Here is a 21,109-nt window from a genome sequence, read left to right on the forward strand (position 1 = left end):
GTCGCATATTACGTTAAATACACATTTTCATTAATCCATCTATGATATTTTTTCAAAATTATATAATAAACACGATACATAACATGAAAAGATGATAAATACACCCTACAATAGAATAAATAAACATAAATATGAGATGTGGTAGCCAGATAACTTGTACAAGTGATGCCAAGAATAACATTTTCTCTAATCTAACATAAGAGAAAATGTGTTACTGGGGGTAACTGTAGAAAATTATTCCTTTCGTATGTATGTAAGTTTATTCAGGTATACACAAATACAGTTACATAGATTATCATACATAACAACATATGTGCAGAGAACCTAGGATAACCCAAAAAAGTCAGAGTGACTTATTTCCATTGCCTTCACTCAGAGCATCATTTCTTCTCAAAATGATGTTACATGAGAATGGGAGTGTTCTTCTTTATTTATTCTACCGTATCAATGTAGAGACAACCTGTACACAATGTAACTTGTACACAAACCAGACATGTACACTTTGTTTACAAAACTTACCTTCGCCTGGTTTGTTTACATAAGTCTGCGCCTGTCCTCTCTCATGCACTCATTCTTTCTCTCTCTCATTTATTCGTTTTATCTCATTTACTTACTCCTGACCCTACATTAAGACTACAAATATTTTAAGGTAAGTAATGAGTGAACTGTATATACATTTTATCGCTCTGGGATGCTTAAATATCATAGAATTGTATGTGTGGGTGGGGTGGCCTGGTATGGTAGCCTGGCTGACTACCATACATACCACACTTGATTTCTTACAATAAATACTACTTGTCTCACCCTAGATTAAGACTATAAATATTTTAACCCTTTCAGGGTCCAAGGCCCAAATCTGGAGTCACGCACCAGTGTCCAAGAATTTTCAAAAAAAAATTTTTTATTTTTTCTTATGAAATCGTAGAGAATCTTTTTGTGAAGGTAATAAAACAAAAAGTACGAAATTTGGTGGAAAATTGACGAAGTTATGCTCTCACGAATTTTGATGTGTCAGCAATATTTACGAATCGGCGATTTTGCCGACTTTGACTCCCATTTTAGGCCAATTACATTATTCCAATGAACAAAATTCTTAGCTATTTAACTAGTATTACTTCTATTCTATCGATTGAGCACAAGAAATCGCCAAGTCAACTGTTTCAACTACAAAATAAAGTGATTGGAAATTGTTAATTTGGCCAATTTAACACAAAGTTCAAAATATTCCAATTTCAAAATAGGGTCCAGAATGAACAATGTAGGCATTCCTGGCACTAAACTAACATTTCCTCTGTTCATTAGTTATGTTTTGAGGCTTTACAAATAAATTCCATTTTGATTTTTTATTCACATCATGAATTTTTATTCACACCAAAAAATAGAAGATTTACTGTTATGCAATACTGTAATAATTGTATAAATATCATCACCATATTTGTGAATGTATATTAGACCCACCAGCTGACGTGTATTAGACGTGTGAGGTCGTTTGTTTACTCTTGAATATCGGCAAAAATTTAACATTTTCGCTACTTTGAGCTCAGTTTCAAGCCATTTCCAATGCTAAAACCAATCAAAATCATCTCTATTTCTGTAATATGTCTTCCATTCTATCAAATGAGACCAAGAAATCGCAAATACAACTATAAAAAACATACGAAAAACACTGCAAAGTTGCTGTTTTAATCGAAAAATCATGATTTCATTTTTTTTCTCTCATTACACACAGTGTGCTGCAGGATCTGTTTCATGTGGTGCACACATACCACATAGATGTATTCTCTCATATCTAGCCCCAAATGTACCACTCACAGTCTATCAGAGTGAGCTGAGCTCATGGCGTAGATCTACGGTTTGGACCCTGAACGTAAAGCCGTAGATCTACGGGACGGACCCTGAAAGGGTTAAGGTAAGTAATGAGTGCACTATGTGTGTATTGTACTTTTTTATTGTTTTTTGATGCCTGGTTCTATTGCTAACTTAATATATGTTAGTGTAAACTTGTTATCTAGTGTTTGTATGCATTTGTAAGTGGAAAAAAAGGGTGTTCCACTTTACGGCGGTTTCCGCTTTACGGCGGTAGCCTGGAACCTAACCAGCCGTATAATTGGGGCCCTCCTGTATATATATATCATATTTAAGTTTACCGCCACGAGTCCTTACTACCCTCCCTCTGACCCCTGCAACTGGCAGCCAGCCCTCCCACCACTGTGTGGTGAGTGTTTTGTTTGTTCATTATTTGCTATTAAACTACAGTATAAATAATGTAAACCCATTTATGACTGCATATTAGAATGGCTATTCGGACAGGTATTGGAAGGTGACATCATGTGTTTACTCTTGAACACAGCAAAGAATCAAACATTTCTGCTACTGCTAATAATAATAATATTAATATAATAATAATAATAATAATAATAAATACGATAGAATTGAAGAAGGAAATTGTACAAAAATACGAGGGTTGAAGCAGTGGTGGAGGAAGTGGTTGACGCATCGTCAGTGTGGCTTTGTTTATGCTGGAATGAGTATTAGTCTCCGTGCTCTTCTAAACATTTCACAATAATTCATCATATTTGGTGCTTGTAGATTGAGTGTGACTGGAGTGGTTGAGGCAGTGGTAGAGGCAGTGGGTGAGGCAGTGGGTGAGGCAGTGGGTGAGGCAGTGGGTGAGGCAGTGGTAGAGGCAGTGGTAGAGGCAGTGGTAAAGGCAGTGGTAGAGGCAGTGGGTGAGGCAGTGGGTGAGGCAGTGGGTGAGGCAGTGGGTGAGGCAGTGGGTGAGGCAGTGGGTGAGGCAGTGGTAAAGGCAGTGGGTGAGGCAGTGGTAAAGGCAGTGGGTGAGGCAGTGGTAGAGGCAGTGATAGAGGCAGTGGGTGAGGCAGCAGTTGAGGCAGTGGTAGAGGCAGTGGTAAAGGCAGTGAGGCAGTGGTAGAAGCAGTGGTAGAGACAGTGGGTGAGGCAGTGGGTGAGGCAGTGGGTGAGGCAGTGGGTGAGGCAGTGGTAGAGGCAGTGGTAGAGGCAGTGGTAGAGGCAGTGGTAGAGGCAGTGGTAGAGGCAGTGGTAGAGGCAGTGGGTGAGGCAGTGGGTGAGGCAGCAGTTAAGGCAGTGGTAGAGGCAGTGGTAAAGGCAGTGGGTGAGGCAGTGGTCGAGGCAGTGGTCGAGGCAGTGGGTGAGGCAGTGGGTGAGGCAGTGGGTGAGGCAGTGGGTGAGGCAGTGGGTGAGGCAGTGGGTGAGGCAGTGGGTGAGGCAGTGGGTGAGGCAGTGGGTGAGGCAGTGGGTGAGGCAGTGGGTGAGGCAGTGGGTGAGGCAGTGGGTGAGGCAGTGGGTGAGGCAGCAGTTGAGGCAGTGGTAGAGGCAGTGGGTGATGCAGCTGTTGAGGCAGTGGGTGAGGCAGTGGGTGAGGCAGTGGGTGAGGCAGCAGTTGAGGCAGTGGTAGAGGCAGTGGTAAAGGCAGTGGGTGAGGCAGTGGTAGAGGCAGTGATAGAGGCAGTGGGTGAGGCAGCAGTTGAGGCAGTGGTAGAGGCAGTGGTAAAGGCAGTGGGTGAGACAGTGGTAGAGGCAGTGATAGAGGCAGTGATATTTACTAACATATATGTTATAAATAATAATAGTACATTATGAATAACATTTATTATTATTATTATTATAAATGTTATTAATATTAACATGTACTATTATTATTTATAACATATATGTTAGTAAATGCCACTGCCTCACCCACTGCCTCTATCACTGCCTCTATTACTGCCTCTATTACTGCCTCTACCACTGCCTCTACCACTGCCTCTACCACTGCCTCTACCACTGCCTCTACCACTGCCTCTACCACTCCAGTCACACTCAATCTACAAGCACCAAATACAATGAATTATTGTGAAATGTTTGGAAGAGCACGGAGACTAATACTCACTCCAACATAAACAAAGCCACACTGACGATGTGTCAACCACTTCCTCCACCACTGCTTCAGCCCTCGTATTTTTGTACAATTTCCTTCTTCAATTCTATCGTATTTATTATTATTATTATTAATATATTAATATTATCATTATTAATATTATTATTATTATTATTATTAGCAGTAGCAGAAATGTTTGATTCTTTGCTGTGTTCAAGAGTAAACACATGATGTCACCTTCCAATACCTGTCCGAATAGCCATTCTAATATGCAGTCATAAATGGGTTGACATTATTTATAATGTAGTTTAATAGCAAATAATGAACAAACAAAACACTCGCCACACAGTGGTGGGAGGGCTGGCTGCCAGTTGTGGGGGGTCGGAGGGAGGGTAGCAGGGACTTGCAGTGGTGGAGGCAGTGGTATTTAATAACATACATGTTGTTAAGGCATAACGTATGTATTTAGTACAATTTACGACGTTTTCATGTATTTTATGATTGTTCATGGTTCAACAAGTTAAGGAAGCAGTATTGTATTATATTTCCCTACAATATATTGGGGCACCAAACATTCACGGTTTTTCAACATTCGCGAGGCTCTTGATCCCCTAACCCTCGTGAATGTTGAGGGAGACCTGTGTGTGTGTGTGTATATATATAGATATAGATATATTATATATAGATATATATATATAAATATATATATTTATATATAAATATATATATATACATGTATATATATACATATATATATGTCGTGCCGAATATGTAAAACTGGTCAATTAGCAAGAACTCATTTATAATTAAGTCCTTTCTAAAATTTTCTCTTATACGTTTAAAGATATATTTTTTTCATTAATGTTGATGTAAAAATTTATAATTTTGCACCAAAAGAAACTTAGAAAACTTACCTAACCTTATTATAACAAGCGCAATTTATTTTAGCCTAACCCAACTAAATATATTTTATATTTGTTTACAATAATTTAATACTAAACAAACACAGTGAAATATATTTTTTTCTTTTGGTTCAGAATGATTTTGGCGAAATTATTGCATACACAAATTTTCACTTGTCCTATATAGCAAGATGAGCGTTGTTATTTAAGCCAAGATCGCAAGTTCTGCCTATTCGGCACAACATATATATATATAAACCAACAAAACTTACGGAGGTGTTTTGAATTTTAAATATACAGTGCTATATTTTATTTTATTAAAAACCTGCAGTCTACTTCACAACACTATTTTTGAAGTTGTTTAGTTTACCATATTAAAAAGTACTTATTAGGAAATAAATGGGTGAAAGGTACACATCAAAACTCTTTTTAATTTAAAGCTTGCAATAATAATACTGTAGAGTATGTATATCAATAGTACACATGCAACAATCTCAATTCCATAATGCTTTATTAAAGCAAGAAACATTTCAGTCATGCTAAACTGTCATACAGACACCAACCTGATATTTTGGAATGTATCGTGAACCTTTCAGGTGTTTCTTTCTGATAAAAAATAAGAGATCATCAGCATCTGTAGAGCGATCCGTCTGGAAGAGGAAGTGTCGGACAAAGAGGTCGGTCCAGTAAGTGGTACCCTGCACCATCACAAACCCTGTATCTGATAATATAAATACACACTCTTACTACAGGTAGACGGCAACATCCACAACTATATATATTATTTTTTTTTTTTTATTATCACACTGGCCGATTCCCACCAAGGCAGGGTGGCCCGAAAAAGAAAAACTTTCACCATCATTCACTCCATCACTGTCTTGCCAGAAGGGTGCTTTACACTACAGTTTTTAAACTGCAACATTAACACCCCTCCTTCAGAGTGCAGGCACTGTACTACAAAGCAAGACATAGTACGATCCTTCGTATATTTGTCATACAATAAAGATACAGAATAAACAGAAAAAACACTGTTTATATCTGGTGTTCGTTCCAAGACAATATCAATGTTTCAAGTCATAGTTACTGTGACTGTAAAATGTGTAAAATGTCACTTATTTTTGTAACCATTAGGGTTTGAGCAATACAAATTACAGCGGAACCCTGGATTTCATCCTTAATCCTTTCCAGAAGGTCGGTCTAAATCCAAAATGGATGAAAACCAAAGCACTATTTCCCATAAGAAATAACGTAAATACAATTAACCTTTTAACTGTTTTTGTTGTATATATAAGTCTTACAAGCCAGTATTTTAGACGTATTAATACTCCAAAATTCTAGTGGCTTCAAATCAAGTGGGAGAAAACTGGTAGGCCCACATATGACAGAATGGCTCTGTGTGGTCAGTGTGTGCAGTATAAAAAACATCCTGCAGCACGCAGTGCATAACGAGAAAAAAAAAACTCCAACCATGTTTCTGGATTAAAATGCGGATTTTGAGGTGTATTTTCACATAGTATTTATGGTTGTATTCTCATTTTCTTGGTCTCCTTTGATAGAATGGAAGATATATTACAGAAATAGAGATGATTTTGATTGGTTTCATGATGAAAAGGACCTTGAAATTGAGCTCCAAGTAGCGGAAATGTCCGATATTTGCCAATGTTCAGGAGTAAACAAATGACGTCACCGTCCAATACATGTCCAACTGGCCAGTCTAATATGCAGTCACAAATGGGTTGACATTATTTATACAATTATTACAATAATGCAGTGGTCTGCATAACATTAAATCTTCTATTTTTCGTGTGAATAAAAATTCAATATAGAAAGCGAGAGTAATATAAGAGGGGCCTGGAGACATGACTAATGAACAGAGAAAATGTTATTTTAGTGCCAGGAATGTCTGCACTCTTTATTCTGAACCCTATTTTGAAATTGGCAGTTTGATCAGAAACTGCCAATTTGGACAATTTCTGACCACTTTATTGGGTAGTTGAATTCAGCAAATGGGCGGGTTCTTGTACTCAATCGACAGAACAAATGGAGTTCTAAAGGAATAGCTCCGAGTTTGATTGACTGGAACAATGGAATTGGCCGAAATTGGGCTTAAAGTGGGCAAAATTGCTGATGCATATATATCGCCGAGATCACTAAATTCACGAGCATAATTTCGTAAGTTTTCCATCAAATTTTGTACTTTTGGTGTCATTACCATCGGGAAAAGATTCTCTATCATTTCATGAGAAAAAATAATTTTTTTTTTTAATATTTTGCAACACACACACATTGTAGGATTTGGGGTTGTGACAGTCAAGGGGTTAATCCATTCCAGACACCCAAAAATATAAACAATACATTTTTTTAAAGAATAACTATAGTTTTACATGCAGAAAGCAATGAAAAAGAAATATAAATGATTAATGAAATGGATTGAAGAATTGTTGGGGTATGAACAGTGAGGAGGGGAGAGGGAGGAGCAGAGGTTATTGTTTGAAAGGGGAATCCCCCTCCATAAGGACTTCAGGTATCAAAGCCCTATTTGGGGTTACTTCCCTTCTTTGTCTTTTACTGGCACTGGACCTCTGTCACACTAAAAATCTGTCCAGAGAGCTCTGTTTCTGGCATCTCTAAGATTTGCCTAAAATGAGACAAGGTATTGTCACTAAACATGTTTCAGATACGGCTTGTATCGGTTTGGTCAGGGTGATATTTTTCCACACAAGTTTGCACCTCATTCCACTTTGCACAGATGTCCTTAATCACCCTTTTCACAACATCAGCTTCCTCGATTTCTACTTTCTTTGCCAGGATGGAACTGACTGTTGAATTTGACTTGCCACACATCTGCAAGCTCGGCCACACTTACGCCACTTTCATATTTTTCTACAATCTCTTTCCTGAATTCTATCATGTTTCTCACCTTCTTTACCAAAGGGCTGGGCATTAGGAACTTTCTTTGGACCCAAGGTGGCTTATTTTGCAGTTGCATTCAATAAACAAGCACAAAAAAATGGATTATTATGAAATGTTTCGGATGAATGCTCACTCAACCAGTGACACAGCCAGATTGAGATATGTACGCACAAGTGGCAGCGTCCTGGAAGGGGGGGATGCGTCTGATACAGATGATTTCTGGGACAAGGTACGAAATCCAGGGCAAAATTTCGCTGAAAAAAGTGGTCAAAATCCAAATCGTACGATATCCGGTAAAGACGAAATCCGGGGTTCCACTGTGCTTCCTAGAAGACTCTTTCTGTCATGGAGATTTTCTCAAGTCTGTTCTTGATTATCAAGGTTATCTTTGGCATGAAGACAACTTCAGCCTTTGTCCAATGTCCTTTTAACCCTTTGACTGTTTATGCCGTATACATACGTCTTACACGCCACTGTTTCTGACGTATTTATACGCATAAATTCTAGCGGCTTCAACTCAAGCGGGAAAGGCCTGGTAGGCCTACATGAGAGAGAATGGGTCTCAGTGGTGGGTGTGCACCCTGTGAAAAAATCTGGGACTCAGCGGTGCATTGTGGGAACGCCATCTTGGTAGTCCATTTTCACCATGCCTCGCGGTAAGAAGTACCTCACTCATTCTTCGGCAGATTGGAGGTCTTTTGTTCCCAAGTGATAGCTCTAACAGCGATGAAAGTGTCAGTGACAGTGAATTCCAGGGTTTTCAAGTGAGTGTGACCAAAAAGTGCCCAGGATGATGTAATTAGTGATGAAGACCCAGATGACCCACAACCATCCACCACTGGTGCTGGTTCGGCTTGTCCACGTTCACGTTCACGTTCACCTGTACCAGGACGAAAGAGGAAACTATTTGGTCGTGTACAAGACCCAGATGTTAGCAGTGAATGTGATAGTGATAGTGATTTCAAGGTTACTGAAAGCAGTTCTAGTTGTGACAGTGAGGGTAAATATTCCCCAGTGAAGCTGCAGAATGTACAATGTAGCATGCGGTCTGGTAGTGTTTCATATGCTGTTCCAAGGGGAAGGAGAAACTCTGGGAGCACATCCCGTGGCCCTACACCACGACCTGATAGTGAAGATGACGATATTGTTACGATGGGTATGAATGATGTGAGTGAGGCAGCAGGCAGTGGTGGTGATAGTGATGGTGGCACGACCCATGCGGCACCAGCAGCGGGCCGCGCTGCTGACTCTGCACAACAACAACCAGCCTCACCCAACCCCACACTCCCACAACCTACACAACCACAACCTACACAACCACAACCTGCACAACCACAACCATGTTACAATATCAAGAACCCACCAGCAGACCGCATCTCGGATTGGCAGGAAGGTGACGAGTTTATTCCCAGTCCCCACGACTTTGATGAAACACAAAGTGGAATAAAGCCATCATGTCCACTTGGGAACAATGCTAGTGAACTGGAATGCTTTGAGTTATTCTTCAATGAACCCCTGATGGACATCATTGTCAGGGAAACCATCACATACTATGGATACACCATGGCAAATACAATTCTCTCAACAAGATCATGGCTACACCAGTGGAAGGAGACAACTGTGGCACAGATGTACCTGTTTTTTGCCACAATAATGCTTATGCCACATGTGTATAAGCACACTGTCACCACATACTGGGCAACAGAATGCCTGATTTCAACTCCAGGTTTTAGTGACATTTTAGGTGTCAATCGTTTCTTGATAATGTTACGTATGTTACACTTTTCAGACAAAACCAGGCCTGACAGAAGCGACAGGTTATATAAGATCAGAAATGTGTTTATGTACATGAAACAAAAGTGCTGCATGTATTTTTATCCCTTCAGGAAGCTTGTTATTGATGAGTCTTTGATTTTGTTCAAAGGAAGACTCTCATTCAAGCAATATATACCAAGCAAGAGGAAATGCTTTATATAAAGTTATTTGTACTGTGTGATTGCAGAAGTGGTCTAGTTTTGGATATCATTGTGTACACTGGCAGTAATACTTTGAGAGATACCATGAAGTCATTGGGTATCTCTGGTGATGTGGTTAGAACAATGATGGAACCATATCTTGGAAAGGGGCATATGTTATTTACTGATAACTGGTACACAAGCCCCTTACTCAGTGATTTCTTGCAAGTGAACTTGACAGACGTGTGTGGCACAGTGCGTGGTAATCGTAAACATATGCCAAGGTTCAACGCTGGCACTCGCAGAGGTGAGGTGCAAGCCTTTGCTGCCAATGACATCATGGCATTTCGGTGGCATGACAAACGTGATGTCACATTGCTGACATCAGTTCACCGAAACAAAATGGCACACAGTGGCAGGTACAACAGAGAGACCAATGAACCCATTCTAAAGCCTGCAGCTGTCATGGACTACAACCTCAATATGCGCTTAGTGGACAAATGTGACATGCAGATTGGGTTTGCTGATTGTGTACGCAAGAGTTATAAGTGGTATATAAAACTTTTTTTCCCATCTTGTTGATATCTCCATGCTAAATGCTTATAACATATACAAGTTGAAGACCAACAAAACACCAAAATATGGTGAATTTTGTTTGTCAGTAATCAGACAAATAATCGCAAAGTACCAAGGAGCAACACCTGCAACAGACCAGTGCCCACGAAATTACCAACACACGCCATCTCGTTTGAGGCCTGGTGATCACTACCCCATACAGCTGCCTCCTACTACTTCCAAGAAAAATGCTCAGAAGAGGTGTTATGTATGTACACATACCACAAAATGCCCACAAACACGCAGAGACACTCGTTTTATGTGTGAGGAGTGTAAAGTGCCACTCTGTATATACCCATGTTTCAAAGAGTTCCACAAGCTGCAGCAGTTCTAGGAACGTGTTTAGTGACTGTACATATTTAGAGAGGGTGTGGTAGGTAAGTTTGGGGTGCCAGGTGTAAATGATAATGGGAGCCCTTTGATTGAACTTTGTATAGAAAGGGGTTTAGTTATAGGTAATACATATTTTAAGAAAAAGAGGATAAATAAGTATACACGATATGATGTAGGGCGAAATGACAGTAGTTTGTTGGATTATGTATTGGTAGATAAAAGACTGTTGAGTAGACTTCAGGATGTACATGTTTATAGAGGGGCCACAGATATATCAGATCACTTTCTAGTTGTAGCTACACTGAGAGTAAAAGGTAGATGGGATACAAGGAGAATAGAAGCATCAGGGAAGAGAGAGGTGAAGGTTTATAAACTAAAAGAGGAGGCAGTTAGGGTAAGATATAAACAGCTATTGGAGGATAGATGGGCTAATGAGAGCATAGGCAATGGGGTCGAAGAGGTATGGGGTAGGTTTAAAAATGTAGTGTTAGAGTGTTCAGCAGAAGTTTGTGGTTACAGGAAAGTGGGTGCAGGAGGGAAGAGGAGCGATTGGTGGAATGATGATGTAAAGAGAGTAGTAAGGGAGAAAAAGTTAGCATATGAGAAGTTTTTACAAAGTAGAAGTGATGCAAGGAGGGAAGAGTATATGGAGAAAAAGAGAGAGGTTAAGAGAGTGGTGAAGCAATGTAAAAAGAGAGCAAATGAGAGAGTGGGTGAGATGTTATCAACAAATTTTGTTGAAAATAAGAAAAAGTTTTGGAGTGAGATTAACAAGTTAAGAAAGCCTAGAGAACAAATTGATTTGTCAGTTAAAAATAGGAGAGGAGAGTTATTAAATGGAGAGTTAGAGGTATTGGGAAGATGGAAGGAATATTTTGAGGAATTGTTAAATGTTGATGAAGATAGGGAAGCTGTGATTTCGTGTATAGGGCAAGGAGGAATAACATCTTGTAGGAGTGAGGAAGAGCCAGTTGTGAGTGTGGGGGAAGTTCGTGAGGCAGTAGGTAAAATGAAAGGGGGTAAGGCAGCCGGGATTGATGGGATAAAGATAGAAATGTTAAAAGCAGGTGGGGATATAGTTTTGGAGTGGTTGGTGCAATTATTTAATAAATGTATGGAAGAGGGTAAGGTACCTAGGGATTGGCAGAGAGCATGCATAGTTCCTTTGTATAAAGGCAAAGGGGATAAAAGAGAGTGCAAAAATTATAGGGGGATAAGTCTGTTGAGTGTACCTGGTAAAGTGTATGGTAGAGTTATAATTGAAAGAATTAAGAGTAAGACGGAGAATAGGATAGCAGATGAGCAAGGAGGCTTTAGGAAAGGTAGGGGGTGTGTGGACCAGGTGTTTACAGTGAAACATATAAGTGAACAGTATTTAGATAAGGCTAAAGAGGTCTTTGTGGCATTTATGGATTTGGAAAAGGCGTATGACAGGGTGGATAGGGGGGCAATGTGGCAGATGTTGCAAGTGTATGGTGTAGGAGGTAGGTTACTGAAAGCAGTGAAGAGTTTTTACGAGGATAGTGAGGCTCAAGTTAGAGTATGTAGGAAAGAGGGAAATTTTTTCCCAGTAAAAGTAGGCCTTAGACAAGGATGTGTGATGTCACCGTGGTTGTTTAATATATTTATAGATGGGGTTGTAAGAGAAGTAAATGCGAGGGTCTTGGCAAGAGGCGTGGAGTTAAAAGATAAAGAATCACACACAAAGTGGGAGTTGTCACAGCTGCTCTTTGCTGATGACACTGTGCTCTTGGGAGATTCTGAAGAGAAGTTGCAGAGATTGGTGGATGAATTTGGTAGGGTGTGCAAAAGAAGAAAATTAAAGGTGAATACAGGAAAGAGTAAGGTTATGAGGATAACAAAAAGATTAGGTGATGAAAGATTGAATATCAGATTGGAGGGAGAGAGTATGGAGGAGGTGAACGTATTCAGATATTTGGGAGTGGACGTGTCAGCGGATGGGTCTATGAAAGATGAGGTGAATCATAGAATTGATGAGGGAAAAAGAGTGAGTGGTGCACTTAGGAGTCTGTGGAGACAAAGAACTTTGTCCTTGGAGGCAAAGAGGGGAATGTATGAGAGTATAGTTTTACCAACGCTCTTATATGGGTGTGAAGCGTGGGTGATGAATGTTGCAGCGAGGAGAAGGCTGGAGGCAGTGGAGATGTCATGTCTGAGGGCAATGTGTGGTGTGAATATAATGCAGAGAATTCGTAGTTTGGAAGTTAGGAGGAGGTGCGGGATTACCAAAACTGTTGTCCAGAGGGCTGAGGAAGGGTTGTTGAGGTGGTTCGGACATGTAGAGAGAATGGAGCGAAACAGAATGACTTCAAGAGTGTATCAGTCTGTAGTGGAAGGAAGGCGGGGTAGGGGTCGGCCTAGGAAGGGTTGGAGGGAGGGGGTAAAGGAGGTTTTGTGTGCGAGGGGCTTGGACTTCCAGCAGGCATGCGTGAGCGTGTTTGATAGGAGTGAATGGAGACAAATGGTTTTTAATACTTGACGTGCTGTTGGAGTGTGAGCAAAGTAACATTTATGAAGGGATTCAGGGAAACCGGCAGGCCGGACTTGAGTTCTGGAGATGGGAAGTACAGTGCCTGCACTCTGAAGGAGGGGTGTTAATGTTGCAGTTTTAAAAACTGTAGTGTAAAGCACCCTTCTGGCAAGACAGTGATGGAGTGAATGATGGTGAAAGTTTTTCTTTTTCGGGCCACCCTGCCTTGGTGGGAATCGGCCGGTGTGATAATAAATAAATAAATAACATATGTATATATATTATGGAACAATAGTAATAAACATTGTTTTGTATTGTTTGTGTAAACAAATTTTATACACAAACTAACAGTGATAAAGTTTGTTCAGTTATTGTGTTGTAAACAATGAGTGTATATTTGAACAATGCACCTTACATTGGTCTCACAGGCCACATAAGTTACTTGGAAAAGAAAAACATTGGAAAATACAAGAAACTTTTGAATTAGAGTAAATAAAAGAATACCGGGTGGGCGGCAGTCGCCGCTGTTGCCGTACGCACCTCACTTTCTGCCAACTTTGCAGCTCTATATCTCGGTAAGTACTGATGGCAAAAAACTTTTTACGCTTAAAACACACTGCAAAATAATCCTAAACATTTTCATAAGAAAAAATAATTTTTTTTTTCAAATAATTTGCGACATAGAATGACAGTTTCAGAAAGGGGCCTGCGACAGTCAAAGGGTTAAAGCTCCTCTGATGATTTCCTTGTAGTGCCCTTGTCCAGTATCTTTATTAAAAAGTAATGGATTTTTTGCTTCAAGGTCTATTGGTATAATTACAGTGGTCCCTCGTTCATCGTCGTTAATCAGTTCCTGGAAGTGAGAAGATTATCGAAATAGACGATTTTTTAATCAATTTTCCCCATAAGAGATAATGTAAATACAATTAATCCGTTCCTGACACCCAGAAGTATTAAAACTAAAAATTTTTTGCATGAAATATAGATGTAGTACATAAACAATACAATGGGACATGATGAATGAAAAATTAACAGCGTAACACTTACCTTACCTATTGGCGATTCTTCTTACTGTATGGAAGACTGGAGGAGGAGAGAGATTGGATTAGTTACTGTTTGGAAGGGGAATCCCCTTCCATCAACACCTTAGGTACCAAGTCCTTTTCTGGGGTTACTTCTGTTCTCTGTTTATTAACCCTTTCAGGGTCCAAGGCCCAAATCTGGAGTCACGCACGAGTGTCCAAGAATTTAAAAAAAAAAATTTGTTATTTTTTCTTATGAAATCGTAGAGAATCTTTTTGTGAAGGTAATAAAACAAAAAGTACGAAATTTGGTGGAAAATTGACGAAATTATGCTCTCGCGAATTTTGATGTGTCAGCGATATTTACGAATCGGCGATTTTGCCGACTTTGACTCCCATTTTAGGCCAATTACATTATTCCAATCAACCAAATTCTTAGCTATTTCACTAGTATTACTTCTATCGATTGAGCACAAGAAATAGCCAAGTCAACTGTTTCAACTACAAAATAAAGTGATCGGAAATTGTTAATTTGGCCAATTTAACACAAAGTTCAAAATATTCCAATTTCAAAATAGGGTCCAGAATAAACAATGTAGGCATTCCTGGCACTAAACTAACATTTCCTCTGTTCATTAGTTATGTTTTGAGGCTTTACAAATAAATTCCATTTTGATTTTTTATTCACATAATGAATTTTTATTCACACCAAAAAATACAAGATTTACTGTTATGCAATACTGTAATAATTGTATAAATATCATCACCATATTTGTGAATGTATATTAGACCCATCAGCTGACGTGTATTAGACGTGTGAGGTCGTTTGTTTACTCTTGAATATCGGCAAAAATTTAACATTTCCGCTACTTTGAGCTCAGTTTCAAGCCATTTCCAGTACTAAAACCAATCAAAATCATCTCTATTTCTGTAATATGTCTTCCATTCTATCAAGCGAGACCAAGAAATCGCAAATACAACTATAAAAAACATACGAAAAAACACTGCAAAGTTGCTGTTTTAATCGAAAAATCATGATTTCAGTTTTTTTCTCTCATTATACACAGTGTGCTGCAGGATCTGTTTTATGTGGTGCACACATACCACATAGATGTATTCTCTCATATCTAGGCCCAAATGTACCACTCACAGTTTATCAGAGTGAGCTGAGCTCATGGCGTAGATCTACGGTTTGGACACTCACCGTAAAGCCGTAGATCTACGGGACGGACCCTGAAAGGGTTAATGCCACTAGGACCAACCTGAGTCACTGGAGTCCTGTCTCGCAAAAAAAAAAAAAAAAAAGTGTCCAGAGAGCTCTGTTTCTGGCGTCTCTTTAAAACCTCCCTAAAATGGGCCAAGACTCTGTCACTGTACAAGTTGCCAATATGGCTTGCAACATCCTTCTCAGGGTATTGTTTCTCCATAAATCTTTCCATCCTACCCCACATTTCAAAAATCTCCTTAATTTCTGAACAAAACACCTTCTTCCATCTCTCTTCCTCCTCCTCTGCAGCAAAATTCTGAGTTGCAATCTGTTGCTGTTCCTGCTGAAGCTCTTGCAGCTCCTCAGTGGTGAGCTCTTCTTTGTGGTCCTCCACCAACTCTTCCACATCCTCCAAACTCACGTCACACCCCATGGAACTCCCCAATGCCACAATAGATTTCACAACTGATACAGGCTCATCAGTGTCAGCCACAAACCCTTCAAAATCCCTCTTGTGGACACAATCTGGCCACAATTTTCTACAAGCAACAACAGCTTCCTTGATTTCCTTTTTCTTTGCCACGATGGAAGATATGGTTGTATGGGGTTTGTTATACATCCTGGCCAGTTCGGCCACACGTACACCACTTTCATATAGTACAATGATGTTTTTCTTAAATTTAATCGTATTTCTCACCTTCTTTACCAAAGGCTTGGCACTAGGAGCTTTCTTTGGAACCATGGTAGCTTATTTAGCACTTGCAAGCACTAAAGTGAATGGAATATTATGAAATGTTTCATATGAACAAGTGAGGGGACCGTCACTCACTGGTAAACAATGGAACACTGGCTGGGAAGGGAGGCCGAGGCGGCTCAGAGCTGTGAGTACGCGTCCAAAATGAACAACGATTAGCGAGTCAACCGACCATTTGCGAGCCAATGTTTGGACGAAAATAACGCGACAATTTTCGAAAAGGACGACTATCGAGCCCGATGATTATCGAGGGACCACTGTACTACAAAGTCCATATATTTTTGCATTTTTACTATAGAAGCTATAAAAATAAGATCACCATGATTACTACTGAAAGAGAGGGTGATGAATGACTACTTGGTTAACATTAGTTTCAAGATTAACCTTGAAGCACAGTACTTTTGTTAAGTGGTGGCCAGTTCAAGTTTTTTTGTGACTGAGAGGGCATGTGAAACCTAAAGTGATAGCGCATTAGTGTGCCTGATGTGACAGTTGATATTTAAGTGCACTGATGTCAAGTCTGATACGAGTGATCTCATAGGAGGGAAGAGCCACAAGTGAATGTAAAGGAAGTAGACGAAACAGTGGGCACTACGTTTGGAGGGTCGTTTTCACTGTAATACCTGTATCAGGTGCAAGAGCCGAGGTTGGTGTCGGGTGCAAGAGCCGAGGTTGGTGTCGGGTGCAAGAGCCGAGGTTGGTGTCGGGTGCAAGAGCCGAGGTTGGTGTCGGGTGCAAGAGCCGAGGTTGGTGTCGGGTGCAAGAGCCGAGGTTGGTGTCGGGTGCAAGAGCCGAGGTTGGTGTCGGGTGCAAGAGCCGAGGTTGGTGTCGGGTGCAAGAGCCGAGGTTGGTGTCGGGTGCAAGAGCCGAGGTTGGTGTCGGGTGCAAGAGCCGAGGTTGGTGTCGGGTGCAAGAGCCGAGGTTGGTGTCGGGTGCAAGAGCCGAGGTTGGTGTCGGGTGCAAGAGCCGAGGTTGGTGTCGGGTGCAAGAGCCGAGGTTGGTGTCGGGTGCAAGAGCCGAGGTTGGTGTCGGGTGCAAGAGCCGAGGTTGGTGTCGGGTGCAAGAGCCGAGGTTGGTGTCGGGTGCAAGAGCCGAGGTTGGTGTCGGGTGCAAGAGCCGAGGTTGGTGTCGGGTGCAAGAGCCGAGGTTGGTGTCGGGTGCAAGAGCCGAGGTTGGTGTCGGGTGCAAGAGCCGAGGTTGGTGTCGGGTGCAAGAGCCGAGGTTGGTGTCGGGTGCAAGAGCCGAGGTTGGTGTCGGGTGCAAGAGCCGAGGTTGGTGTCGGGTGCAAGAGCCGAGGTTGGTGTCGGGTGCAAGAGCCGAGGTTGGTGTCGGGTGCAAGAGCCGAGGTTGGTGTCGGGTGCAAGAGCCGAGGTTGGTGTCGGGTGCAAGAGCCGAGGTTGGTGTCGGGTGCAAGAGCCGAGGTTTGTGTCGGGTGCAATAGCCGAGGTTGGTGTCGGGTGCAAGAGCCGAGGTTGGTGTCGGGTGCAAGAGCCGAGGTTGGTGTCGGGTGCAAGAGCCGAGGTTGGTGTCGGGTGCAAGAGCCGAGGTTGGTGTCGGGTGCAAGAGCCGAGGTTGGTGTCGGGTGCAAGAGCCGAGGTTGGTGTCGGGTGCAAGAGCCGAGGGTGGTGTCGGGTGCAAGAGGCGAGGTTGGTGTCGGGTGCAAGAGGCGCGGGTGGGGTCGGGTGCAAGAGCCGAGGTTGGTGTCGGGTGCAAGAGCCGAGGTTGGTGTCGGGTGCAAGAGCCGAGGTTGTTGTCGGGTGCAAGAGCCGAGGTTGGTGTCGGGTGCAAGAGTCGAGGTTGGTGTCGGGTGCAAGAGTCGAGGTTGGTGTCGGGTGCAAGAGTCGAGGTTGGTGTCGGGTGCAAGAGTCGAGGTTGGTGTCGGGTGCAAGAGTCGAGGTTGGTGTCGGGTGCAAGAGTCGAGGTTGGTGTCGGGTGCAAGAGTCGAGGCTGGTGTTGGGTGCAAAAGTCGGTGTCGGGTGCAAGAGTCGAAGTTGGTGTCGGGTGCAAGAGTTGAAGTTTGTATCAGGTGAAAGAGTCGAGGTTGGTTTTGGGTGCAAGAGTCAAGGTTGGCGACGGGTGCAAGAGTTGAGGCTGGTGTCAGGTGCAAGAGTTGAGGCTGGTGTTGGGTGCAAGAGTCACCGCTGGTGTCAGGTGCAAGAGTCACCGCTGGTGTCAGGTGCAACAGTCGAGGCTGGTGTCAGGTGCAAGAGTCGAGGCTGGTGTCAGGTGCAACAGTCTAGGCTGGTGTCAGGTGCAACAGTCTAGGCTGGTGTCAGGTGCAACAGTCGAGGCTGGTGTCAGGTGCAACAGTCGAGGCTGGTGTCAGGTGCAACAGTCGAGGCTGGTGCTGGGTGCAAGAGTTGAGGCTGGTGTTGGGTGCAGGAGTTGAGGTTGGTGTTGGGTGCAAGAGTTGAGGTTGGTGTTGGGTGCAAGAGTCGAGGTTGGTGCCAGGTGCAAGAGTCGAGGTTGGTGCCAGGTGCAAGAGTTGAAGCTAGTGTCGGGTGCAAGAGTTGAGGTTGGTGCCAGATGCAAGAGTTGAAGTTGGTGTCAGGGACAGACTGTGTTCCTGTTTATGTACTTCAGCAAACTTCGTGTCATTACTATTTTGCGAGTCTAATGACTTATGAAATCGTAACATGACTGCAAACAAACAATACCACGGTCTGGAGTTTTACGACTCTCTGATCACAGGTTCTACCCCACCCGTGGTATGGTTTTAATGGAATCTACCTAGAAAACTCACTTCCATAGAGACTCCAAGAATTTTTTTTCTGTTTCTCAGATAAGACAAACTGGTCCACAAAGCCTAACCCAATAGCTTGTACATTCTTACACAATATATTACAAGTAATTGAACTGCATGACTTTTGCAAGTCCAGGGGTCACCACATTTTTGAGTTCTCAGGTAGTCCATCATATTAACTATTGATAAGGAGATATCAGTTGAATAAGATCTCCTGAGGGAGCTGGATAGGCACCAAAAGTCAGTATCTGACCAGCCTGGCTGTGGTTTGCACATCGGTTTACGTGCAGCCAGTAGTAACAGCCTGGTCAATCAGGCCCTGATCCACCACAAGACCTGGTCACAGACTGGGCTGTGAAACCTCTCCAGGTATACTAGGTATACTCCTGAAACTTGATTGGTAACTATGTATTTTTTTTTTTTTTAAAAGTCCGCCATCTCCCACCGAGACAGGGTGACCCAAGAAAATACTTTCATCATCATTCAACACTTTCACCTCACTCACACATAATCACTGTTTTTGCAGAGGTGCCCAGAATACAACAGTTTCGAAGCATATACGTATAAAGATACACAACACATCCCTCTAAACTTCCAATATCCCGAACCCCTCCTTTAAAGTGCATGCATTGTACTTCCCATTTCCAGGACTCAAGTCCAGCTATATAAAAATAACTGGTTTCCCTGAATCCCTTCACTAAATATTACCCTGCTCACACTCCAACAGCTCGTCAGGTCCCAAATACCATTCGTCTCCATTCACTCGTATTGAACATGCTCACGCACGCCCGATGGAAGTCCATGCCCCTTGCCCACAAAGCCTCCCTTAGCCCTTCCTATGGATATTTTTTTATTATTATTAAGATACTTAATTACTTCAGAATACACTGCTTCCTCTATAACCTTGGACATCACACTGAGTATAGCAATAGACCTTTTGTGCTTTCTTTTGTGCCTAGCAATGTTTTATTACATATAAACTACATTTTTTTGTACTGCATAAAAAAAAGAAAAAATTGAATTTGAATAAAAGTGGTGTCATCACCAGAGTAATAAGTTAAGATAGTTTAAAATACAGGAAACAGAAGAGGGTCCAGGATGCTACCTTGGGGAACATCAGTATTCACTAGTGCTTTAAATGAATCCTTTATAATTAAATGTTAAGTGTCAATCACTCAAGTAAGAATAGTAATTTATGTTAGTTAACGAAGAATACTGTAGTTAGTAGTGCCAAAGTACTTTCATGGATCAATAAATAACCCAGGATATTTTTTTTCCTGTAAATTGTGATAGTAACACCAGAACTCCATGAATGTGTTGACAATTACACTATGGTGTCCCTGATGTCTTAGAAAACCAAATTACTATTTAAAACAAGTAATAATGATGCATCCCGGCCTGGCATGCTGGGACACAGGCACCCACCTGTGTCTTTGGACATGAGACATTGCCGCATTTCCTTGGCTCTCTGGAAGTTGATTTCTTCAATGAGTTGCTCGAGGGCCGTCACGTTGCGGAGTATATCCTTAGCGCCGAGGCCAGCCATTGTTGGGGAAAGTGTTGGTGAGGGAGTGTTGGAGGTGGTGAAGGAGAGTTAATGTTTAAGTGTGAGTCATCCCTTGATGAGCAGCTGCTACTATAGCAGACCACCACGCTACCTCTCACCTCAACCTACATACTCTATCTTTACCTCTATCTCTCACCTCACTAATCTGGCTACTTAGTCATGTTTTATCTCATATCTCATCATGTTAAACATTACTTTTATCATATTACAGTACAAACATCATTGACAGGTCGGACGTACGATTACTTATCATACATTATTATTAATATTTTATATGGTTCAAAAAAACTTTACATAAACAGTTATATAATATAATAATTTTTAAAGATATATGTTTGTGAAAAACAAACAAATTAAAAATAACTACCACTGAATGTAGGGGAATGCAGTACGACAATATGGCTGTGTTCAGTAACAACAGATTATTTCAGAATTCTTCGCTAATATCTGAATAATAATGTCAGGGCAGCTTTGAAGTATCTAAATTTGCTTAAAAGACCCGTATACACCTGCCCATGCTAAGTGTTGAATATATGTTAAATATTGTTACGAGATCCATCTTACAATCATCATATTTTAAATAGCATGCAATACCGACAAGCTGATAAGTAAGACATGCGCAGCCACACTGTCTTAGGTAGTTTAATACAATAATAATAATAATAATAATAATAATAATAATAATAATAATAATAATAATAATAATATA

At 41.5% G+C, this 21,109-nt stretch overlaps 1 protein-coding gene across 1 annotated transcript in view; it reads right to left on the reverse strand.

Annotated features, from left to right (window-relative positions):
* LOC128698728 (uncharacterized protein KIAA0930 homolog) overlaps positions 1 to 20,682 on the reverse strand; it is a 54,117-nt gene extending 33,435 nt beyond the window's left edge. Inside the window, exons 1-2 of the mRNA XM_070097765.1 lie at positions 20,259 to 20,682; positions 5,364 to 5,521 (exon numbers count right to left, since the gene is read on the reverse strand). Of these exons, the coding sequence (XP_069953866.1) occupies positions 5,364 to 5,521; positions 20,259 to 20,379 (279 nt within the window). The 5' untranslated portion in view covers positions 20,380 to 20,682. The remainder of the gene's footprint in view (positions 1 to 5,363; positions 5,522 to 20,258) is intronic.
* Positions 20,683 to 21,109: the final 427 nt, after the last annotated feature.

Source organism: Cherax quadricarinatus, chromosome 59, assembly GCF_038502225.1.
Source record: "Cherax quadricarinatus isolate ZL_2023a chromosome 59, ASM3850222v1, whole genome shotgun sequence".
Classification (NCBI taxonomy): domain Eukaryota; kingdom Metazoa; phylum Arthropoda; class Malacostraca; order Decapoda; family Parastacidae; genus Cherax; species Cherax quadricarinatus.